The sequence below is a fragment of the Ctenopharyngodon idella genome, chromosome 13 (genome assembly GCF_019924925.1).
Source record: "Ctenopharyngodon idella isolate HZGC_01 chromosome 13, HZGC01, whole genome shotgun sequence".
NCBI lineage: Eukaryota > Metazoa > Chordata > Actinopteri > Cypriniformes > Xenocyprididae > Ctenopharyngodon > Ctenopharyngodon idella.
The window spans coordinates 13,812,745-13,831,995 of record NC_067232.1 but is presented as its reverse complement, the minus strand read 5'-3'; the positions used below and the strand labels follow the sequence as shown (position 1 = coordinate 13,831,995).

The 19,251-nt window shown below is 33.6% G+C and overlaps 1 protein-coding gene across 1 annotated transcript; it reads right to left on the bottom strand.

Moving 5' to 3' along the window:
* Nucleotides 1-1,135: 1,135 nt before the first annotated feature.
* LOC127525523 (cytosolic 5'-nucleotidase 1A-like) lies at nucleotides 1,136-17,564 on the bottom strand. The gene is made up of 6 exons (XM_051918134.1): nucleotides 17,512-17,564; nucleotides 17,297-17,382; nucleotides 16,854-16,980; nucleotides 16,268-16,393; nucleotides 2,114-2,295; nucleotides 1,136-1,773 (listed from the first exon to the last, which is right to left on the bottom strand). Coding segments are annotated over exons 1-6 (834 nt in total). The 5' UTR covers nucleotides 17,513-17,564; the 3' UTR covers nucleotides 1,136-1,461.
* Nucleotides 17,565-19,251: the final 1,687 nt, after the last annotated feature.

The window sequence follows — 19,251 nt, the reverse complement described above, 5'->3', positions numbered from 1 at the left end:
TAGAAAAGCTTTCCAGTGCTGGAGAGAGCTAAGCAGGAAGGCCTGAAAACAGACGCGGAGGCTGCTTTGATTCCTTATCATGTGAGTAACACTGGGTTTTGATTGTCTGGAGCTGCTGTTCTGTTGGCGATTAACAACAAACTCTTGTTTGTATTTACTCTTGTGTACTGTACGTTAATTTTTTGTGCTTCCTTGTCGTTCGTTCATCATCTGCGCTTTATTTTTTGTGAAGCATTTTGTTGTGTGTCAGCTGTGATAAACAGACATCCACTCACATTGCGTGTGTAACAGTGGCCAGATACTGAGAGTTTTGCAGTTAAACTACTGCACACTGACGACCGCTAGAGAATGAGGTGTTTAATGTCATTGGTAGTGCATTCGCCTCGCATGCCAGCAGCGGACGGACTGGGGTTTGAGACTGCCTCGGAGCAGGGTGGTTAGTATTGGGGAGTGAGTTTTGGAGGCAGAGCAATGAAGAGAGGGGTGGGTTTGTTTGGGTTGATTTTTAAATATCAACAGTGTTCAACAACGAATTTGGCTCAATTTTGCCATATTGCTACAGCCACACCAGTTCATCTGTGTATAATAGTGTGTTGTGTGTGTCTGTGAGTGTGTCTGTTTTGTACTCTTGATGACCGTAACCCCTTCCTTGCTGTTTTTTTTTTTTTTTTTTTTTACTGCATTGTGGCTAAATTATTGATTTTATTTCACACATTTGCATAAAACTTGTGTTACAGTCACACCGATATATGTTTGGAGGTGGGGTGTGTGGTGTGTGGGTGGAGTGTGTCTATTTTGCACTTTTGATATTTTAGAGTGTCACCTCTTCACTGCTTTTTTTTCTACATCGTGTCTGATTTGTAGATTGCACTCCCCTAAAATTGCTTTCTTTTTTGTATTTTCCATATTTCCCATTAATTACCTATGGCGGTCATTTTTGACCACGATCAACACAAGTGACTATTTTTTTTTTTTTTTTTAATGACCATTTAGATTTTTCGAATCAAGTCCACATTTTTTTTTTTTTTGTGGTCACATATCGACTGCCACTAAAGTCATTCCGATGAAGTAGTGATTTTTAAAAATTCAATATATTTTTTTTCCCTGTCTAAAATGACTGAACAACACCAGAGGGTTAACACATATAGGAACCTTTATTAATCACACTTATTCTTAGGACTAGGTATAAGACTAAAATTTCATCATTCTTAGAATTTGCTCTGAGCAGCTTTATACATATGGCCCCAAGACAAAGAAATAGTCATTTAGGTAATGATTTGATTAATTTCACCATTAATACCTTAAAATCAGCTTTTGCCTTAATTTCTTTTACACTTTAAACCTTAAAACCAAATTTAGCTGTCCTGACATTATAAATCACATTATAGAAGAAAGTATTGTGCTACACCACCTGCAGGGCAGTGCATGTCATGCCTTTACAAATCAAATTAGGTTTAATTCTCACTCATTTCTCACACCATAAGGTACATGAGCACCAATAACCCCATTTTGAAGGGCTCCGTCAACGTGTGGAGTCTGGTCGTCAAAGAAAATGTGAGGTTTGATTGCTTTCAGCACAGGCCCTTTATGGGCACCACACAGAAAGAATGCCTCATTTATCTCCAGCTTATCCCTCTGAAGAGTCTTCAGGGCTCTTAATCCAGGACTTGATGTGCCACGTGATGTTACCAAGTAGGTACGAATCGGACAATTTTGCAGACCGAATTTCTGCTGGAGATGTACCAATGCTCGAAAAAACTTACTTAGTGGGCCCTGAAAATAATTCCACACAAACACATTATTAGCATTTTTTTTAGAGAGAGTTAATTAATTATTACATTAAATTGTAGTGTGTTGAATGAAAGAACTAAATGTTTCAACCTAATATCTACAGTATGTATAGCATGTTTTTGATTTCCACACACAATTTCAACTCTCAACTTACATTGTGTACAGTTGAAATGATTCTAATGTCAACAAACTTTCAGAAGGAAGTTCCTTTAAATATTCTTTTAAATAACAAGGCTGTGTGACGTGTTGTGAATGTGAAATATAACAAGGGTTAACTGAGCAATCTAAGATCCAGCAGTACTAACATGGAGCACATTCTTACCTGTATTAAAGGTTCATCCTCCTTATCACGTTCATTATCATAGAAACTTTGTAGCCCTTTCTCTTTGTAGACTCTCTCTGACTCGTCTGAAAACAGGACTCCATCACCATCAAAGGCCACACGTAACACTTCATCACTGGGCTCGTGGTACTCTCTCTGGAACATTGTGGCTGCTCCATGTCCTGAAAAACAATGCCATCATCATTTAAAAGTTATAGAAGTAACACTTGTGTTGTGTTTTATACTATAAGTACTACATGTAGGCAAAAGCCGTCTTTCTCACTTAACTGACACCTGTACTGTAACTTATTACTTTTAACTTAACTTTAACTTTTAACTTTCCCCAACACTGGTTACAAGTACTTGAAAAAATAGCCATGAAAAGTGAAGACATTGTTTTGAGGAAATTCTTTAATATTGCAGCGATGTGACATAAATGGAGAGAAGAAAAAATTGATGCATCACCTTCACTGATGGCCTTTTTCACATTCTGTGGGTTTGTGGACAGGTAGAGAACAGGCTTGATCTCATTAAGATGATAAAGGAGGGTTTTTTTACGAGTGATTTCACAGAGACTGTCAATTTTCAGCCCTGCACAGACAGCATCACAACATTGTGTTTAGTAGAATAACACAACATCTTATTTTGTTTGTGTTTATATTGAAATTAGGTGCTTTAGGTTCTGCAGTAAGGGATAGTTCACAAAAAAGAACATTCTGTCATCATTTACTCAACTTCCAAATCCATACAACGTCATTCCCATGTCACAATGTCATTCTAAATCCAAACTTTTTTTTTTTTTGGACCACAACAAAAAAGTTTTGCAGAATGTTAACTCTGTTCTTTTCCATGTAATGAAAGCAGGCAGGTAGTCAATACAACTGGTGCTTCACTATACAGTAAGTGTTATAAGTAGCTATGTGATATTTTAATGTGAATAGTTTCTATAGTTGACAGTCACTGCATGCATTTATTGTATGGGAAAGAGCATTCTTTAGAATTATAATAGTACAAAATAGAAAATCACTCCTCTACTCTTACCGTATTTTTTAATGTTCTTGGTCAGGTGATCAATGTCCTGACCATCAGAAGGTATCAGCACAATTTTAAACCGCTCTTCAGTGGCTTGGTCCAGCTCAGTCACACGTTGATTCACCATTGTAAGAGCCTAGTGCAGAGTGATCAAAATACACTAAATACTAACACCTATGTCAAATTAAACAAATTAGTGGACTTAATCTTTTGGGATTCTTGCTAGTTATAACCAAGTTACAGTACTGAATTCTCAGTGAAAATAGATGCACATGATATGAAAAACTTCCTCTTTGCTTAAATGTTTAATATTAGTATTAGTGAATTACAAACGACCTTTTCGTTTCTAAACTGGGTTTACAGGTAAAAGTAAATGCATTATTGATTAACAAGGGAGAATAAGCTGCATGTTAATATATAGAGGAAAATATATTTCACTGAAATTCTGTTACCTTGACAAATGGAAAAGCAGCTCCTTTAAAATAGATATCCCCTATCTCTTGTCTGAATAATGCACATGATGACACTGCAATGGTGAATGATGTCACTGAAAACAAATGTACAGAGCATTTAAAGAAGAAAAATATTTAATTAAAGCTTAACTGTGAAATAATAGATTTTAGATGATAAGAGACAACCATATTTTTTCCTTAGATGTTAGGAAACTTGAACATACTTGTGAACTCAGAAGATGCGGTTGTTTTCCTAATTTTGTCTTTCCTGCTTTCAGTGCTTGACGAACGTTTTCTCTGTGTGGGCAACAAAACAATTATTCCATGCTCTAAATTAGTAGTTATTTCATAAAAGTTTTACTTTTGATAGGTCAGAACTATTCATGTAATCCTTGATTTGTTTAAGGATATGTTACTGATTTTCCTCAAACTAAAACATAAACATTGATATTGTACAAGAAATAGACATGAACACTGAAAGCATTTAAACAAATAAAATGTTTAAAAAAACAGTTTAGATGGTAAGGCACAAACGTGACATTTGAGTGACCGATATTAGAAAAGCTTACCTTTAAATTGCTCATTATATCTGGTGTTTAACTGACACATCTTCAGTATTTATAGACAGTGGAACAATGCTTCTGAATCTCCAAAGAGTAGGCGTTTCATTAAAATAATTTAGTCATTAGTTGGTTTAGTTCTTGTTTTACAGGATTGCATTACTTGCATTTGTCCTTCAATTGTGATACAATAATTATTCTTACTGCTTGCAGTTTTTATTAATCATTTCTTTTGTCTTTTACTCTTTTTAGTAAAAAGACATTGATAACACTTTACAGTTTCATTAGTTAACAGTTAACTGCTTTAGTTAACATGAATGAACAATACTTCTACAACATTTATTAATCTTAATGTTCATTTCAACATTTATTAATATATTATTAACATCAAAAGTTGTGTTTGTTAATATTAGTTAATACACTGTGAACATGAACAACCAATGAATGACTGTATTTTTTATTAACTAACATTAATAAAGATTAATAAGTACTGTAACAAATGTATTGCTAGTTCATGTTAGTTAATACATTAAAGGGTTAGTTCACCCAAAAATGAAATTTCTGTTATTACTTGTGTCGCTCCAAACCCGTAAGACCTTCGTTCATCTTCTGAACATAAATTAAGATATTTTTGATGAAATCCAAGAGGTTTTTTTAATCCCCCATAGAAAGCAATGTAATTTCCGTCATTCAAGGTCCAAAAAAGTAGTAAAGACATTGTTAAAATAGTCAACGCGGCCAATACTGAGCCGGCATTCTGACGTAGAACCTGGAAGTGCTGAACGTAAACAGCAGAGGAAAATGACAGGGTAGAGAAGACATTGTTGAACAAAGTCATTATTTTTGTTTTGTTTTTGCGCACAAAAAGTATTCTCGTTGCTATATCTTAATTTGTGTTCCAAAGATGAACGAAGGTCTTACGAGTTTTGGAACGAATTTTTGGGTGAACTAACTACTAACTAGCTAACTACCTTTAACTAATATTAACAAATGAGACCTTAATGTAAAGTGTTACCAAAACATTTTGAACTCATGTGAGCCCAAAGCCGTCCAGCCTGGCATTTCAACACAACATCAGTTCAGCTATATATGCTTGACATGACTTCATGAAGTAATGTTAAAAATGTATAACTTGATTTTTCTTTAAGCCGCTTTAGAATGTATAGCCTAAATGTAAATCAAATTCTTCTTTTCAGAGCATGCTGAATGTGAATGTCCAAAATTTTTCTGGTCAAAAGTTTTAATTTGAAAAATTATTTGATAATTGTTTTGCCACAACAGCAGTTGATGCTTTAAATTCACACCTGTGCTTGAGGGCTATAGAATGGTATGCAGAAAACTGTAAATACATGCCAGGGTGGCATTAATAGATTTTGCTCCTTATTGTTTGAAAGATATCTATGGGTGTGTATGAAAGTACTAGTAGTGCGTCAGATTGCATATTTGTGTGAGTGCTTTCTTAGATCTGCCGGCAGCTGATAATGAGATCTAGTTTTAAAACTTGTTATATCTGCCGGCAGCTGATAATGAAAACTAGTTTTAAAACTTGTAAATCTGGCATGTTGTATAACACTGATTGTTTGCATGCTTAGTAATTAATAAATCACTTTCATTCTGTATAAATATAAGGGAGACAAGGGATTGTTGAAATATCTTTTTGCTTATGTCTGGGCCTCAGTTTTTTTTTTTTTTTTTTTTAACTATATTGTATCCCTAAACTGAAAATTGATCCCTAAACTGAAACAGAAACTCTGTTACTCTGTTACTCTATTTTTATTTTTTTATTTTTTTTTTAAGGGTCTTTCAAATCTTCTATTAACAGCATATGTGACATGCTAAACTATTATATTTTACATGTGGAAAATTGTACAAAATATTGGTGTGTTGTTTGGTAGACCATGTGACTGTTTAATGTAATATAATTTGTGATTCAAACAATGCCACTGTAATGTATAATAAAGGAGGTGTGCCTAATTTTTCCACATTGAGTGTGGAAATCCTTGTGTTTAATTTGGTGACACTGAGGCACATTCTTCACAATGTCTTTTGTATAGTTTTCATTACATAAGTTGCCAGCTGATACTGAGAAAAATTTGTGAGACTAGTCTGTTTAAACTGGTTTGTACATGTATATTGTGTACTGCACATCTTTTACATTGTTCCTAGTGGTAAAACAAGCATTATTGATATGTCCGATTTAAAAAAATGCCTGATGGTCATTATGAATATTTTTACCATGATCATTGGGTGAACTTTTTTTTTTTTTTTTTTTAGAAGGCAGGCTCTTCCCCTAGTGGCTTTTTTGATGGATGGATGGATGGATGGATGGATGGATATTCAAATTTCATTTTTGAAAGATATACATTATAGTTTCAATCCACTTTTAATTGTGCAGTTTAAGTGTTTAGTTCTTCTTACTTATCAAAATGACTTTTCTCAGAGTCTCAGCATTAGTTCAAGTGGTGGCGCTAAGCGCACTGCATAATTTATAGCATTAGCTGGGAGATATTCCTGAAGAAAAATTGAACATTGAAAATTAATTGACTAATTTCAATAAAAACATAAAAAAAAAAATCAATAGAAAAAAAGATAGTAATAGAAAAAATAAAAGATAATAATAGAAAAAAAAAAAAAAATGAATTGGTAGCAGCCCTAAATATGAGCCTTTTTCTACTTTAGCAGACTAGCAGTGGTTGGTCTGATCATACTAAAGATAAACAGAGCACTTTATAGGCTCTTGATGGCCAACCAAAACATTTAGCAGTCACGCTGGACCCCAGTGCTGGTGCTTTTCTTGTCAAAGAAAAGTACCAGTTTCTGTGCGTATGTATGTGCATATTGGAGAGTTATTATATGATGTTAGTGAACTTAAAGTGCCAGTAAACTCACATCTAGTTAATATCATCAGAACATGTAAAGAGACTGCATTGCATCTTTGGCTTTTGATATTGAGTGTGTACTTACTGTAAGTGTTTTTCCACACACTTACACACCTGGTAATCTCTTACACATAAATGGGGGCCGATTTCTGTCATCAGTCCTGATTCTGTTTCCCCGCTACATAACACCCTCTGTGGTGCAGCCAGCAGCTGCCGTTTATTTAACTTGTGACTAAGGCCACAGAAATGAAGTTTTGTAGTAGATGCAGAGAGAAAAGGGCTGCTCTACAAGTTGACTTAGGAATGAGGCTGAGAATGAATTTTGTTTTTATTAACCGAGGATAATTAAGATGGAACCTGATTGTCACAGAGTATGGTATTTGGAGCGTTCTAGGGAGTCTGTGAAGATTTTGAGAGAAGGCTGTTAACGTTCACTGGAAAATTGCTGTGGAGCAATATTCATTGTGAAGTCTACTGTACTATACAAGAAAATTTGAATTGAAATTATTTCTTTTTAGTCGTATGAGACCTTATGGTAAATTGTTACCAGAACATTTTGAACTCATGTGAGCCTAAAGCTGTCCAGCCTGGCACTTCAACACAACATCAGTTCAGCTATATATGCTTGACATGACTTCATGAAGTAATGTTAAAAATGTATAACTTGATTTTGATTTAAGCTGATTTAGATACATGCATACATGTAAATCAAATTCTTTTTTTCTGAGCATTTTATTCTGGTCATAAGTTTTAATTTGAAAAATTATTTGATGATAATTGTTTTGCCACAGCAGCAGTTGATGTTTCAAATTGTGCTTGAGGGCTGTGGAATCTATGGAAATGTATGAAAGTACTAGTAGTGCATCAGATTTCATGCTTGTGAGTGCTTTGTTTGATCTGCTGGCAGCTGACAATGAGATCTAGTTTTAAAACTCATGTTGTATAACACTGTTTGCATGCTTATTAATGAATGAATCACTTTCATTTTGCATACCTAGGGGAGACAAGGGATGGTTGAAACATCTTTTTACTTTAATGTCTGGGCCTTAGTTTCCTAAAAAACAAAAAAACAAAAAAAAAACTATATTGTATCCCTAAACTGAAAATTTATCCCTAAACTGGTTAAAAAAATCCCTAAACTTTTAAAGGTCTTTCAAATATTCTATTAACAGCATATGTGACATGCTATATTATACAGTATTTTACATCTGGAAAATTGTACAGTATATTAGTGTGTTGTTTGGTGAACTATGCAACAGTTTAATGTTATTAATGTAATTTGTGATTCAAACAATGCCACTGTAATGTATAATAAACGAGGTGTGCTTTATTTTTCCACATTGAAGTTGGAAATCCTTTAATGTGGTGACAACGAGGCACATTCTTCACCACGTCTTTTGTATAGTTTATATAGAACTATACAAAAGACATGGTGAAGAGATTATTTTTACCATGATCAATGGGCAAACTTTTTTCTTCTTTTTTTTTTTTTTTTTTAGAAGGCAGGCTCTACCCCTGGTGGCATTTTTGATGGATGAACGGATGGATATTCAAATTCCGTTTTTGAAAGACACATATATTATAGTGTAAAGGTGGTATTCCACTTTTAATTGTGCAGTTAAAGTGTTTTTCTTTTCAAAATTACTTTTCTCAGAGTCTTAGCATCAGTTCAGGTGGCAGGTGGCCACAGAAATGAAGGTTTGTAGTGGATGCAGAGAGAAAAAACTTGTTCTACAAGTTGACTTAGGAATGAGGCTGAGAATGAATTTTGTTTTTTATTAACACAGGGTAATTAAGGTGGAACATGATTGTCACAGATGATGGCATTTGGAGGGAATGTTTTAATATTTACTTAGTATGATCATGCGATAAAGAGTCTTTGTGTGCTTAAACACATGAAGCAAGGGTACTGTACGAGTCTTTCGAAAAGTCTAAAGCCAGGGTTTTTTAATAATGGAGTCCCCACAAGAGCGTTTCTAGGGGTCTGTGAAAAATTTGAACTATATTTATTGTGAAACCTACTGTACTATACAAGAACATTTTAATTTAAATTATTTCTTTTTAGTCGTATACATACAGTAACCAGTTTCTTTACTAAAACTAATAACAATAGTTTGTTATTTGAAATAAAGCTGATATGAAATTTAAATATTAGCTTATAGAAAAATTTATTAGAAAAATTAGAAATTTTGCCTTGGCAAATACATAGTTCTGTCATGAAATGGCGCAGGCTGATGGGTCTTAACGCAAGCTGATGATAATTAAACCGTTAACTACTGACACAAGCTGATTGGTCCATGTCACATCTGCAGCCAATGAGCTTGTTGCTCACACATTTAAATGGCTGGTTACATTCACTATAGCAGTTTGCAGTGTGCTTCAGAGTTCCTCTAAAACCCTTCACCTTCCCCAGCTCCACCTGTATAGATCTGCTGTGGGTTATTAGGGCCCGAGCACCAATGGTGTGAGGACCCTATTGTAATTGCTCGGTCAATTATTATTATTCTCCGGAATGAATCACATTTTTGAGGGCCTAAACATGCTCAAACTCATGAAATTTTGCACAAGCGTCAGAAGTGGTGAAAATTTACGTCTGATATGGGTATCAGAATTAGGTGTGACAAAATGGCTTGATAGCGCCACCTACAAAATTTCAATTAAGCACCCTTCGCGCTACAATTCATGTACAAGTATGAAATTCGGTAGACACATGTAACAGCCCAATACCTTTTACAAAACACATTTGTAAATCGTTAGCATATACCACTTATTAATCATTTATGAATGTATAGTCATGTTTTGTAAATGATTCGTTCATCATTAACTAATAATTTATAAATGACTTATAGCTGAATTAATAAAACATTTATAAAATGTTAGTATATCACTTTTTAATCATTTATGATGTTTTGTAAATGATTAGTTCATCATTAACTAATAATTTATAAGTGACTTATAACTGAACATTATTATAAAGTGTTACAAAAAGAATACCTTGACGATCTACTTGTATTGTTTTATTAACTCCATATAATCTTATTACTCCAATGCATTATATCTTCTTTGAAAAATGAGTGGTCTCATCCTCTCTGCTGCCATCTTGTTATTGCTAACTAGGTTAGGTTACCTCTCCAGCACTCTTAAATAATTTAGGAGCTGAGACCTATTCTTAACCCTCTGGTATTGTTCATTTGGGAGTAACACTTGTGTTGTTCCTGGTCAAAAGTGATCTATCACCTGAAATGTAACTTTTTTTTATTTTCAGTAAAATCAATGTAATATATTTTTGTTCAATAATATTTTTTATTTTTTTATTTTGTATTTTGAGAGAATTTTATGTTGCTAATTAATATGTATGCAATAATTATGATTAGGGATGCACCAATGCCATTTTTTAAGGACCGAATACCAATATTTTTTTTTTTGGTGATGTGGCAGTTTTCCAAGCACACCAAGCTCAGTGAGACTAATGAATGTAGGACAGCTTCTTTATTATTACTCCGATGAAAAAAGTAATAATTTTTATGTGCTTGTCACAAACTTAAAGCACAAGTTTCACAGTCCAATAAAGATCAAGTCTTTTTTAACCTGCCTTTCAAAAAGTGCTAAACAAATATTACAGAACAAATGTTTATAACATAACACTGTGAACCAATGTAAACAACCTAGGGTGACCAGATTTCTCCTGGTGGAATACGGGACAAGTGGGCAATATGACCATGAAATGAGAAATTTTATTTCACGATATTTATATAAATACATTTATTTAACATCTTTTGTCGTTTTACTAACACTAATGACAGACAAATATTTAATTAGGCTACTGTCATTTTAAGAGCGAATCGATGGATATAATATACTGACACATATCCTTTTTTTCACCTGTTTACATCCACTAAAGCCATAACTGACTGTATTTACATGAATACTCCACACAATGGAGAAAAGTTGCAGAAAAGTTGCATTTTCTTTACGTTTTTATGTATTTAGAAGGTAGGACCCACTTTGATACGACAATAGTTGGTTTAATTACAGGTAAGAGTCACTGTGAATTCATCTATATCCAATGGAAAAAGAGCCTAGTATTTTGCTAGGGGGGTGTTACGGTAATGGAGGCCCCTCCTCCATGCCCGAGGCCCTAGGCAACTGCCTGCTCTGCCTATAGGTAGCGCCAGCTCTGCGTGAGGTATCGGTCTTTGGTATCAGGGGTATTTTTACGAGTACGAGTACAAGTACATGAGCTTGGTTTTGGGCCCAATACCAGTATCGGTGCATCCCTAAGATATTTTTTTTTTCTACTTTTCTAAAAAATTATTAAATTAAAGCTGTATTTAATGTTAAAATAGATACAAGGCCTTTAAAATCCATTTTTTGAAGGCAGATTAGTATCATCTTGTGGAAGTAAAAAAAAAGGAAAACATCTGTAATGCCATTGTGTAACCACTATATTTCTCTATAGCTCTATATAAAGAGGCTTGTAAATTCTAGAATTGTTTTTATACATAAAAACATACTTTTATTAGGTTCTGGTTTTGGATATATATTTAGACATTCTCAAAGACTTTTTGTCAAGGTTTAGATAATTATTATTATTTTTTTTTTTAATGTTGATTTGAAATGTCAGTTTTTCCATTAATTTTACTAGGCCTATAGTCACACCTGAACATTGAGAAAGACATTTTGTTACAAAATCATAAAAATGTAAAAAGGAATTCTTTATCAGAGCTTAAACAATTTGGGTCTAATCTGTTTTCATTTCATTTCATTTATTATACAGGAAAGGTTAAAAAGTAACATTAAGGTACAATTTAAATGGGCCTGACTCAGTTTAAAAACTGGTTTCCAGCAGGTTCCTGTTCTGCAGAACATAAAACATAAAACACAATTTACAACACAAGGTCAAAAAACATTAGCACAGGCTAAACAAATACAAACAACTAAAAACAACAATACAAACAGTGCAAACAGAAGTAGGGCGATAAATAAACGATCAATGAGTACAAGTGTAACTGTTTAGAAGAAACAGTTTGTATGCCTTTTTGAAACATGTGATGGATGGTATTTTTCTTATGTGATGTGGAATATCATTCCAAACTTTGGTGTATGTATAAAAAAAGGATTTCTGACCATAGTTGTTTTTATATGGAGGGACTGGTATAAGTGCCTGTGAAACTGACCTAGTGAGGCGTACTGGTCTCATTTTGTATGACGGATGAAGTGCAGCAAGTGTTGGTGAAGTGGCATTTTGAATTTGAAAATAAAATGTAATAGCGTGACAATTTTATATAGTGCTGAAAAGTCAGAGCGTTTGAACGTCTAAGTGCAATGCAATGATGAGTCCATTTTGGAAGATTACTGTGGATCTTAAGAGCTCGATTGTATAATCGTGCTATTGGTTCAGTAATTTCCTTAGTGGTAAGAGACCAGATTTGAAGACAATAAGACATTGTTGAAAACACAATTGCATGTAGATAAGTTTCAGAAACAGAAAAAGAAAGATATGATCTAATATTGCTAAACAAGTTTCTGATTCAGTTTTTTTGTTAAATTAGAAATGTGATCCCGGTTAATAAGATGTGTATCAAGTAACACACCAAGATATTTATAAGTCTTTGTAGTGACAAGATATTGATTTGCAAAAGTAATAGAATCAGCATAAGAAAGACTTTTTCTAGTTGAATGAAAGTACATACATTCAGTTTTTTTTACACTGATGGTCAGGTGGTTCTTTTTTAACCAATCATGTAAACACTGAAGATCAAATGTTAATTTAGAATTTATGACATCAGGATTTGAGTCAGAAAAAAAAAAAAATCACAGTATCATCAGCATACAGTAAGCATTCTGAGCATTTACACACTTGAGGAAGATCATTAATGTGTAAAAGAAAAAGTAAAGGTCCAAGAATACTGCCTTGTGGAACACCCATATCACAGACTAAAGATTGAGATGTTACATGATTAATTTTAACAGCTTGCGACCTGTTTGTCAAAAAAGAATAAAGCATTTCTATCACAGATGCAGACAAATCAAATGAATAAAGTTTGTTAAGCAAGATCTGATGGTTCACTGTGTCGAAGGCTTTACGAAAGTCAATAAAAACAGCTCCAGTGATGTGACCTTTATTAAGAGCGTTACGTATTTGTTCAGTAAAGAGTAGTAATGCCGACATGGTAGATCGCTTAGCGCGGAAACCGTGTTGACAGTCGCTGAGCCAGTTATTAATTTCTAGATAAGAAATTAACTGGTGCAAGGTTTTTTCAAGCAGCTTCGACATTGCTGAGAGTATTGATATAGGTCTATAATTTGAAACAAGAGTAGGATCATCAGATTTATAAATTGGATTGATTTGTGCTCTTTTCCTATCAGTAGGAAAGATCGAAAGCCTGATGCAAAGATTAATTAAATGCTGAAAAAGAGGTATAAGGCTATCAGCATGAGTCTTCAAAAATAAAGTATTTAAACCATAAATATCACAGGCATGAGAATTTTTTAATGTGCGCAATATTCTTATTACCTCGTTCTGCGAGATCTCAGAAAATGAGAACTGATCAGGTGTTAGAGAGAGAACAGGTGAGAAGAAATAAGTTGTAAAATTGGTTGCCAATTCTTTAACAGATGATACAAAATAATCATTAAAAGCACTTGCAATCTTTTCTGAATCTGAGATAAGAGTACCCTGTAGGGAAATTTGAATATTGACATTCTTTTTCTTCTCATTTTCGCCGGTGATGACTTTAAGGGTCTGCCATAACGTCTTTGGGTTAGTAACGGATAAAGTAATCTGTTGTTGGAAACAGTTACGCAGTTCAGCTGTACATTTATTTCTAATTTGTATGAAATTATTTTTACTCTCCGGTGTTCGACTTAACCTGTATATTTTAAGGAGAGAGGCCTTCTGTTTAAGGAGTTGCAATATGTCAGAATTTATCCATGGTAGTTTACGCTGCCTAGGTTGAACCTTGCTGGTAGTGGTATATTTATTCTGTATTTTCTGAAGTTTAGTGTGAAATTGCGTTAGATTTTCCATTTCAAGACATCTCTCAAGATATCTCATCGCTCTCATGTCTTAAGACATCTCATCGCTCCCATCAGTAACACTAAATTCTGCATTAAATTGCGGTAATTTTGAAGTTGGTATTTTTGGTACAGAGTGAGGAGCATGAGTTTTTGAGGATTTTAAGATTGTCCTAACTGCATAAATGAGAAAATGATCTGAAATAGCCAAATCTATAACACCAGACTGTAACAACTTGTTTTTCTTTTACTGCATTGTGACTAAATTATTGGTTTTATTTCACACATTTGCAAAAACTTGTTATAGTCACACCAACATATGTTTGACCACGATCAACACAAGTTTTACTTTTTTTTTTTTTTTTTTTTCTTTTTTTTTTTAACAACAATTTAGATTTTTCGAATCAAGTCCACATTTTTTTTTTTTTTTTTTTTTTTTGTGGTCACATATCGACTGCCACTAAAGTCACTAAGTTTTGTACCATTCCGATGAAGTAGTAATTTTTAAAAATTCTATTTTTTTTTTTTTCCTGTCTAAAAGGACTGAACAACACTAGAGGGTTAACACATATAGGAACCTTTATTAATCACACTTATTCTTAGGACTAGGTATAAGACTAAAATTTCATCATTCTTAGAATTTGCTCTGAGCAGCTTTATACATATGGCCCCAAGACAAAGAAATAGTCATTTAGGTAATGATTTGATTAATTTCACCTTTAATACCTTAAAATCAGCTTTTGCCTTAATTTCTTTTACGCTTTAAACCTTAAAACCAAATTTAGCTGTCCTGACCTTATAAAATACATTATAGAAGAAAGTATTGTGCTACACCACCTGCAGGGCAGTGCATGTCATGCCTTTACAAATCAAATCAGGTTTAATTCTCACTCATTTCTCACACCATAAGGTACATGAGCACCAATAACCCCATTTTGAAGGGCTCCGTCAATGTGTGGAGTCTGGTCGTCAAAGAAAATGTGAGGTTTGATTGCTTTTAGCACAGGCCCTTTATGGGCACCACACAGAAAGAATGCCTCATTTATCTCCAGCTTATCCCTCTGAAGAGTCTTCAGGGCTCTTAATCCAGGACTTGATGTGCCACGTGATGTTACCAAGTAGGTACGAATCGGACAATTTTGCAGACCGAATTTCTGCTGGAGATGTACCAATGCTTGAAAAAACTTACTTAGTGGGCCCTGAAAATAATTCCACACAAACACATTATTAGCATTTTTTTTAGAGAGAGTTAATTAATTATTACATTAAATTGTAGTGTGTTGAATGAAAGAACTAAATGTTTCAACCTAATATCTACAGTATGTATAGCATGTTTTTGATTTCCACACACAATTTCAACTCTCAACTTACATTGTGTACAGTTAAAATGATTCTAATGTCAACAAACTTTCAGAAGAAAGTTCCTTTAAATATTCTTTTAAATAACAAGGCTGTGTGACGTGTTGTGAATGTGAAATATAACAAGGGTTAACTGAGCAATCTGAGATTCAGCAGTACTAACATGGACCACATTCTTACCTGTATCAAAGGTTCGTCCTCATTATCACGTTCATTATCATAGAAACTTTGTAGCCCTTTCTCTTTGTAGACTCTCTCTGACTCGTCTGAAAACAGGACTCCATCACCATCAAAGGCCACACGTAACACTTCATCACTGGGCTCGTGGTAATCTCCCTGGAACATTGTGGCTGCTCCATGTCCTGAAAAACAATGCCATCATCATTTAAAAGTTATAGAAGTAACACTTGTGTTGTGTTTTATACTATAAGTACTACATGCAGGCAAAAGCCCTCTTTCTCACCTCATTCCACAGATTTCCCCCCCAAAATTAGCTTAGATGCAGAAAAAGCCAGTCTTATACATGGTCACGATCAGTGTTGGGGGTAACGCATTACAAGTAATGCTAGTTACTTAATCAGATTATAATCAGATTACTTTTTATGCATTGCTTTTAAATTTACAAAAAAATATCTGAAATACTTTTTCAAATAAGTAATGCAACTTACTTGCTTTCCCATTTATTAACTGACACCTGTACTGTAACTCATTGCTTTTAACTTAACCTTAACTTTCCCCAACACTGATTACAAGTACTTGAAAAAATGTCCAAAAAGTGAAGACATTGTTTTGAGGAAATTCTTTAATATTGCAGCGATGTGACATAAGTGGAGAAAAAAAATCTTGATGCCTCACCTGCAGTGATGGCCTCTTTCACATTCTGTGGATTTGTGGACAGGTAGAGAACAGGCTCGATCTCATTAAGAAGATCAAGGAGGGGTTTTTCACCAGTAATCATACAGACTCGGTCACTTTTCAGCCCTGCACAGACAGCATCACAACATTGTGTTTAGTAGAATAACATTACAGACATCTTATTTTATTTATATTTATATTGAAATTAGGTGTTTTAGGGTCTGCACAGTAAGGGATAGTTCACAAAAATGAACATTCAGTCATTACTCAACTTCCAAATCCATACAACGTCATTCCCATGTCACAATGTCATTCCAAATCTATACAACTTTTTTTTTTTTTTTTTGGACCACAACAAAAAAAGTTTTGCAGAATGTCAACTCTGTTCTTTTCCATGTAATGAAAGCAGGCAGGTAGTCAATACAACTGGTGCTTCACTATACAGTAAGTGTTATAAGTAGCTTTGCGATATTTTAATGTGAATAGTTTCTATAGTTGACAGTCACTGCATGCATTTATTGTATGGGAAAGATCATTCTTTAGAATTATAATAATACAAAATAGAAAATCACTCCTCTACTCTTACCGTATTTTTCAATGTTCTTGGTCAGGTGATCAATGTCCTGACCATCAGAAGGTATCAGCACAATTTCAAACTGCTCTTCAGTGGCTTGGTCCAGCTCAGTCAAACGTTGATTCACCATTGTAAGAGCCTAGTGCAGAGTGATCAAAATACACTAAATACTAACACCTATGTCAAATTAAACAAATTAGTGGACTTAATCTTTGGGGATTCTTGCTAGTTATAACCAAGTTACAGTACTGAATTCTCAGTGAAAATAGATGCACATGATACAAAAAACTTCCTCTTTGCTTAAATGTTTAATATTAGTACTAGTGAATTACAAACGACCTTTTCGTTTCTAAACTGGGTTTACAGGTAAAAGTAAATGCATTATTGATTAACAAGGGAGAATAAGCTGCATGTTAATATATAGAGGAAAATATATTTCACTGAAATTCTGTTACCTTGACAAATGGAAAAGCAACTCCTTTATCCCCTGTCTCTTGTCTGAATAATGCACATGATGACACTGCAATGGTGAATGATGTCACTGAAAACAAATGTACAGAGCATTTAAAGAAGAAAAATATTTAATTAAAGCTTAACTGTGAAATAATAGATTTTAGATGATAAGAGACAACCATATTTTTTCCTTAGATGTTAGGAAACTTGAACATACTTGTGAACTCAGAAGATGCGGTTGTTTTCCTAATTTTGTCTTTCCTGCTTTCAGTGCTTGACGAACGTTTTCTCTGTGTGGGCAACAAAACAATTATTCCATGCTCTAAATTAGTAGTTATTTCATAAAAGTTTTACTTTTGATAGGTCAGAACTATTCATGTAATCCTTGATTTGTTTAAGGATATGTTACTGATTTTCCTCAAACTAAAACATAAACATTGATATTGTACAAGAAATAGACATGAACACTGAAAGCATTTAAACAAATAAAATGTTTAAAAAAAACAGTTTAGATGGTAAGGCACAAACGTGACATTTGAGTGACCGATATTAGAAAAGCTTACCTTTAAATTGCTCATTATATCTGGTGTTTAACTGACACATCTTCAGTATTTATAGACAGTGGAACAATGCTTCTGAATCTTCAAAGAGTAGGCGTTTCATAATAATAATAATTTAGTCATTAGTTGGTTTAGTTCTTGTTTTACAGGATTGCATTACTTGCATTTGTCCTTTAATTGTGATACAATAATTATTCTTACTGCTTGCAGTTTTTATTAATCATTTCTTTTGCCTTTTACTCTTTTTAGTAAAAAGACATTGGTAACACTTTACAGTTTCATTAGTTAACAGTTAACTGCTTTAGTTAACATGAATGAACAATACTTCTACAACATTTATTAATCTTAATGTTCATTTCAACATTTATTAATATATTATTAACATCAAAAGTTGTGTTTGTTAATATTAGTTAATACACTGTGAACATGAACAACCAATGAATGACTGTATTTTTTATTAACTAACATTAATAAAGATTAATAAGTACTGTAACAAATGTATTGCTAGTTCATGTTAGTTAATACATTAAAGGGTTAGTTCACCCAAAAATGAAATTTCTGTTATTACTTGTGTCGCTCCAAACCCGTAAGACCTTCGTTCATCTTCTGAACACAAATTAAGATATTTTTGATGAAATCCAAGAGTTTTTTTTAACCTTCTGGGGTCTGAGGATTTTCGGGGCCCTGGAGAAGTTTTGACATGCCTTGACATTTGTGCTTTTTTCAGTTGTTCATAAACATATTAATGGAAAAAGTGTCATTACACTGTGTTCAGCACAAACTAGGCTACAATAATATGTGAGGAACATGTATGTACATGTTTGTGTTTTTGAAGGAATAACGTTTATGCGTGGTTATTGAAAAAACAAAAAACTTAAGTCACTGAAATAAAGCCAAAAAAATATATTACATCTGTGTTCACAAGACTTCTGGGTATTGGAGGTTGTAGACTAGAGTTTTTGCTTCAAAATTATGTAAAAATTATCCTGCCTACTTGTTCATATAAAACAATATATTGATTTAGTTTTTGTAAGACACGTTTTGTCAAGAAACACAGTATGCGTGGAGGCATGAATCATCATGAATAATGAGGTAATTCACACCTGAGAAGACAAAAGAGTCGCATAAAGACCTCTAATGACCTGCATAATAATGAGGCCTTTCAGTCAGGTAGGCTGTGAAAAAACCCTCTGTGATCATGTCTCAAGCTCATCATGGTGTATATCAAACATACAGAAAAAACAGCAATACTGTGAAATATTATTACAATTTAAAATAATGGTATTCTATTATATACTTTAAAATATAATGTATTTCTGTGATGCAAAGCGTCTGAACGTTCATGTTACCTCTATGGCATTTCATATAGCTTTTAGCTTAAAAGCATGCACATTTGG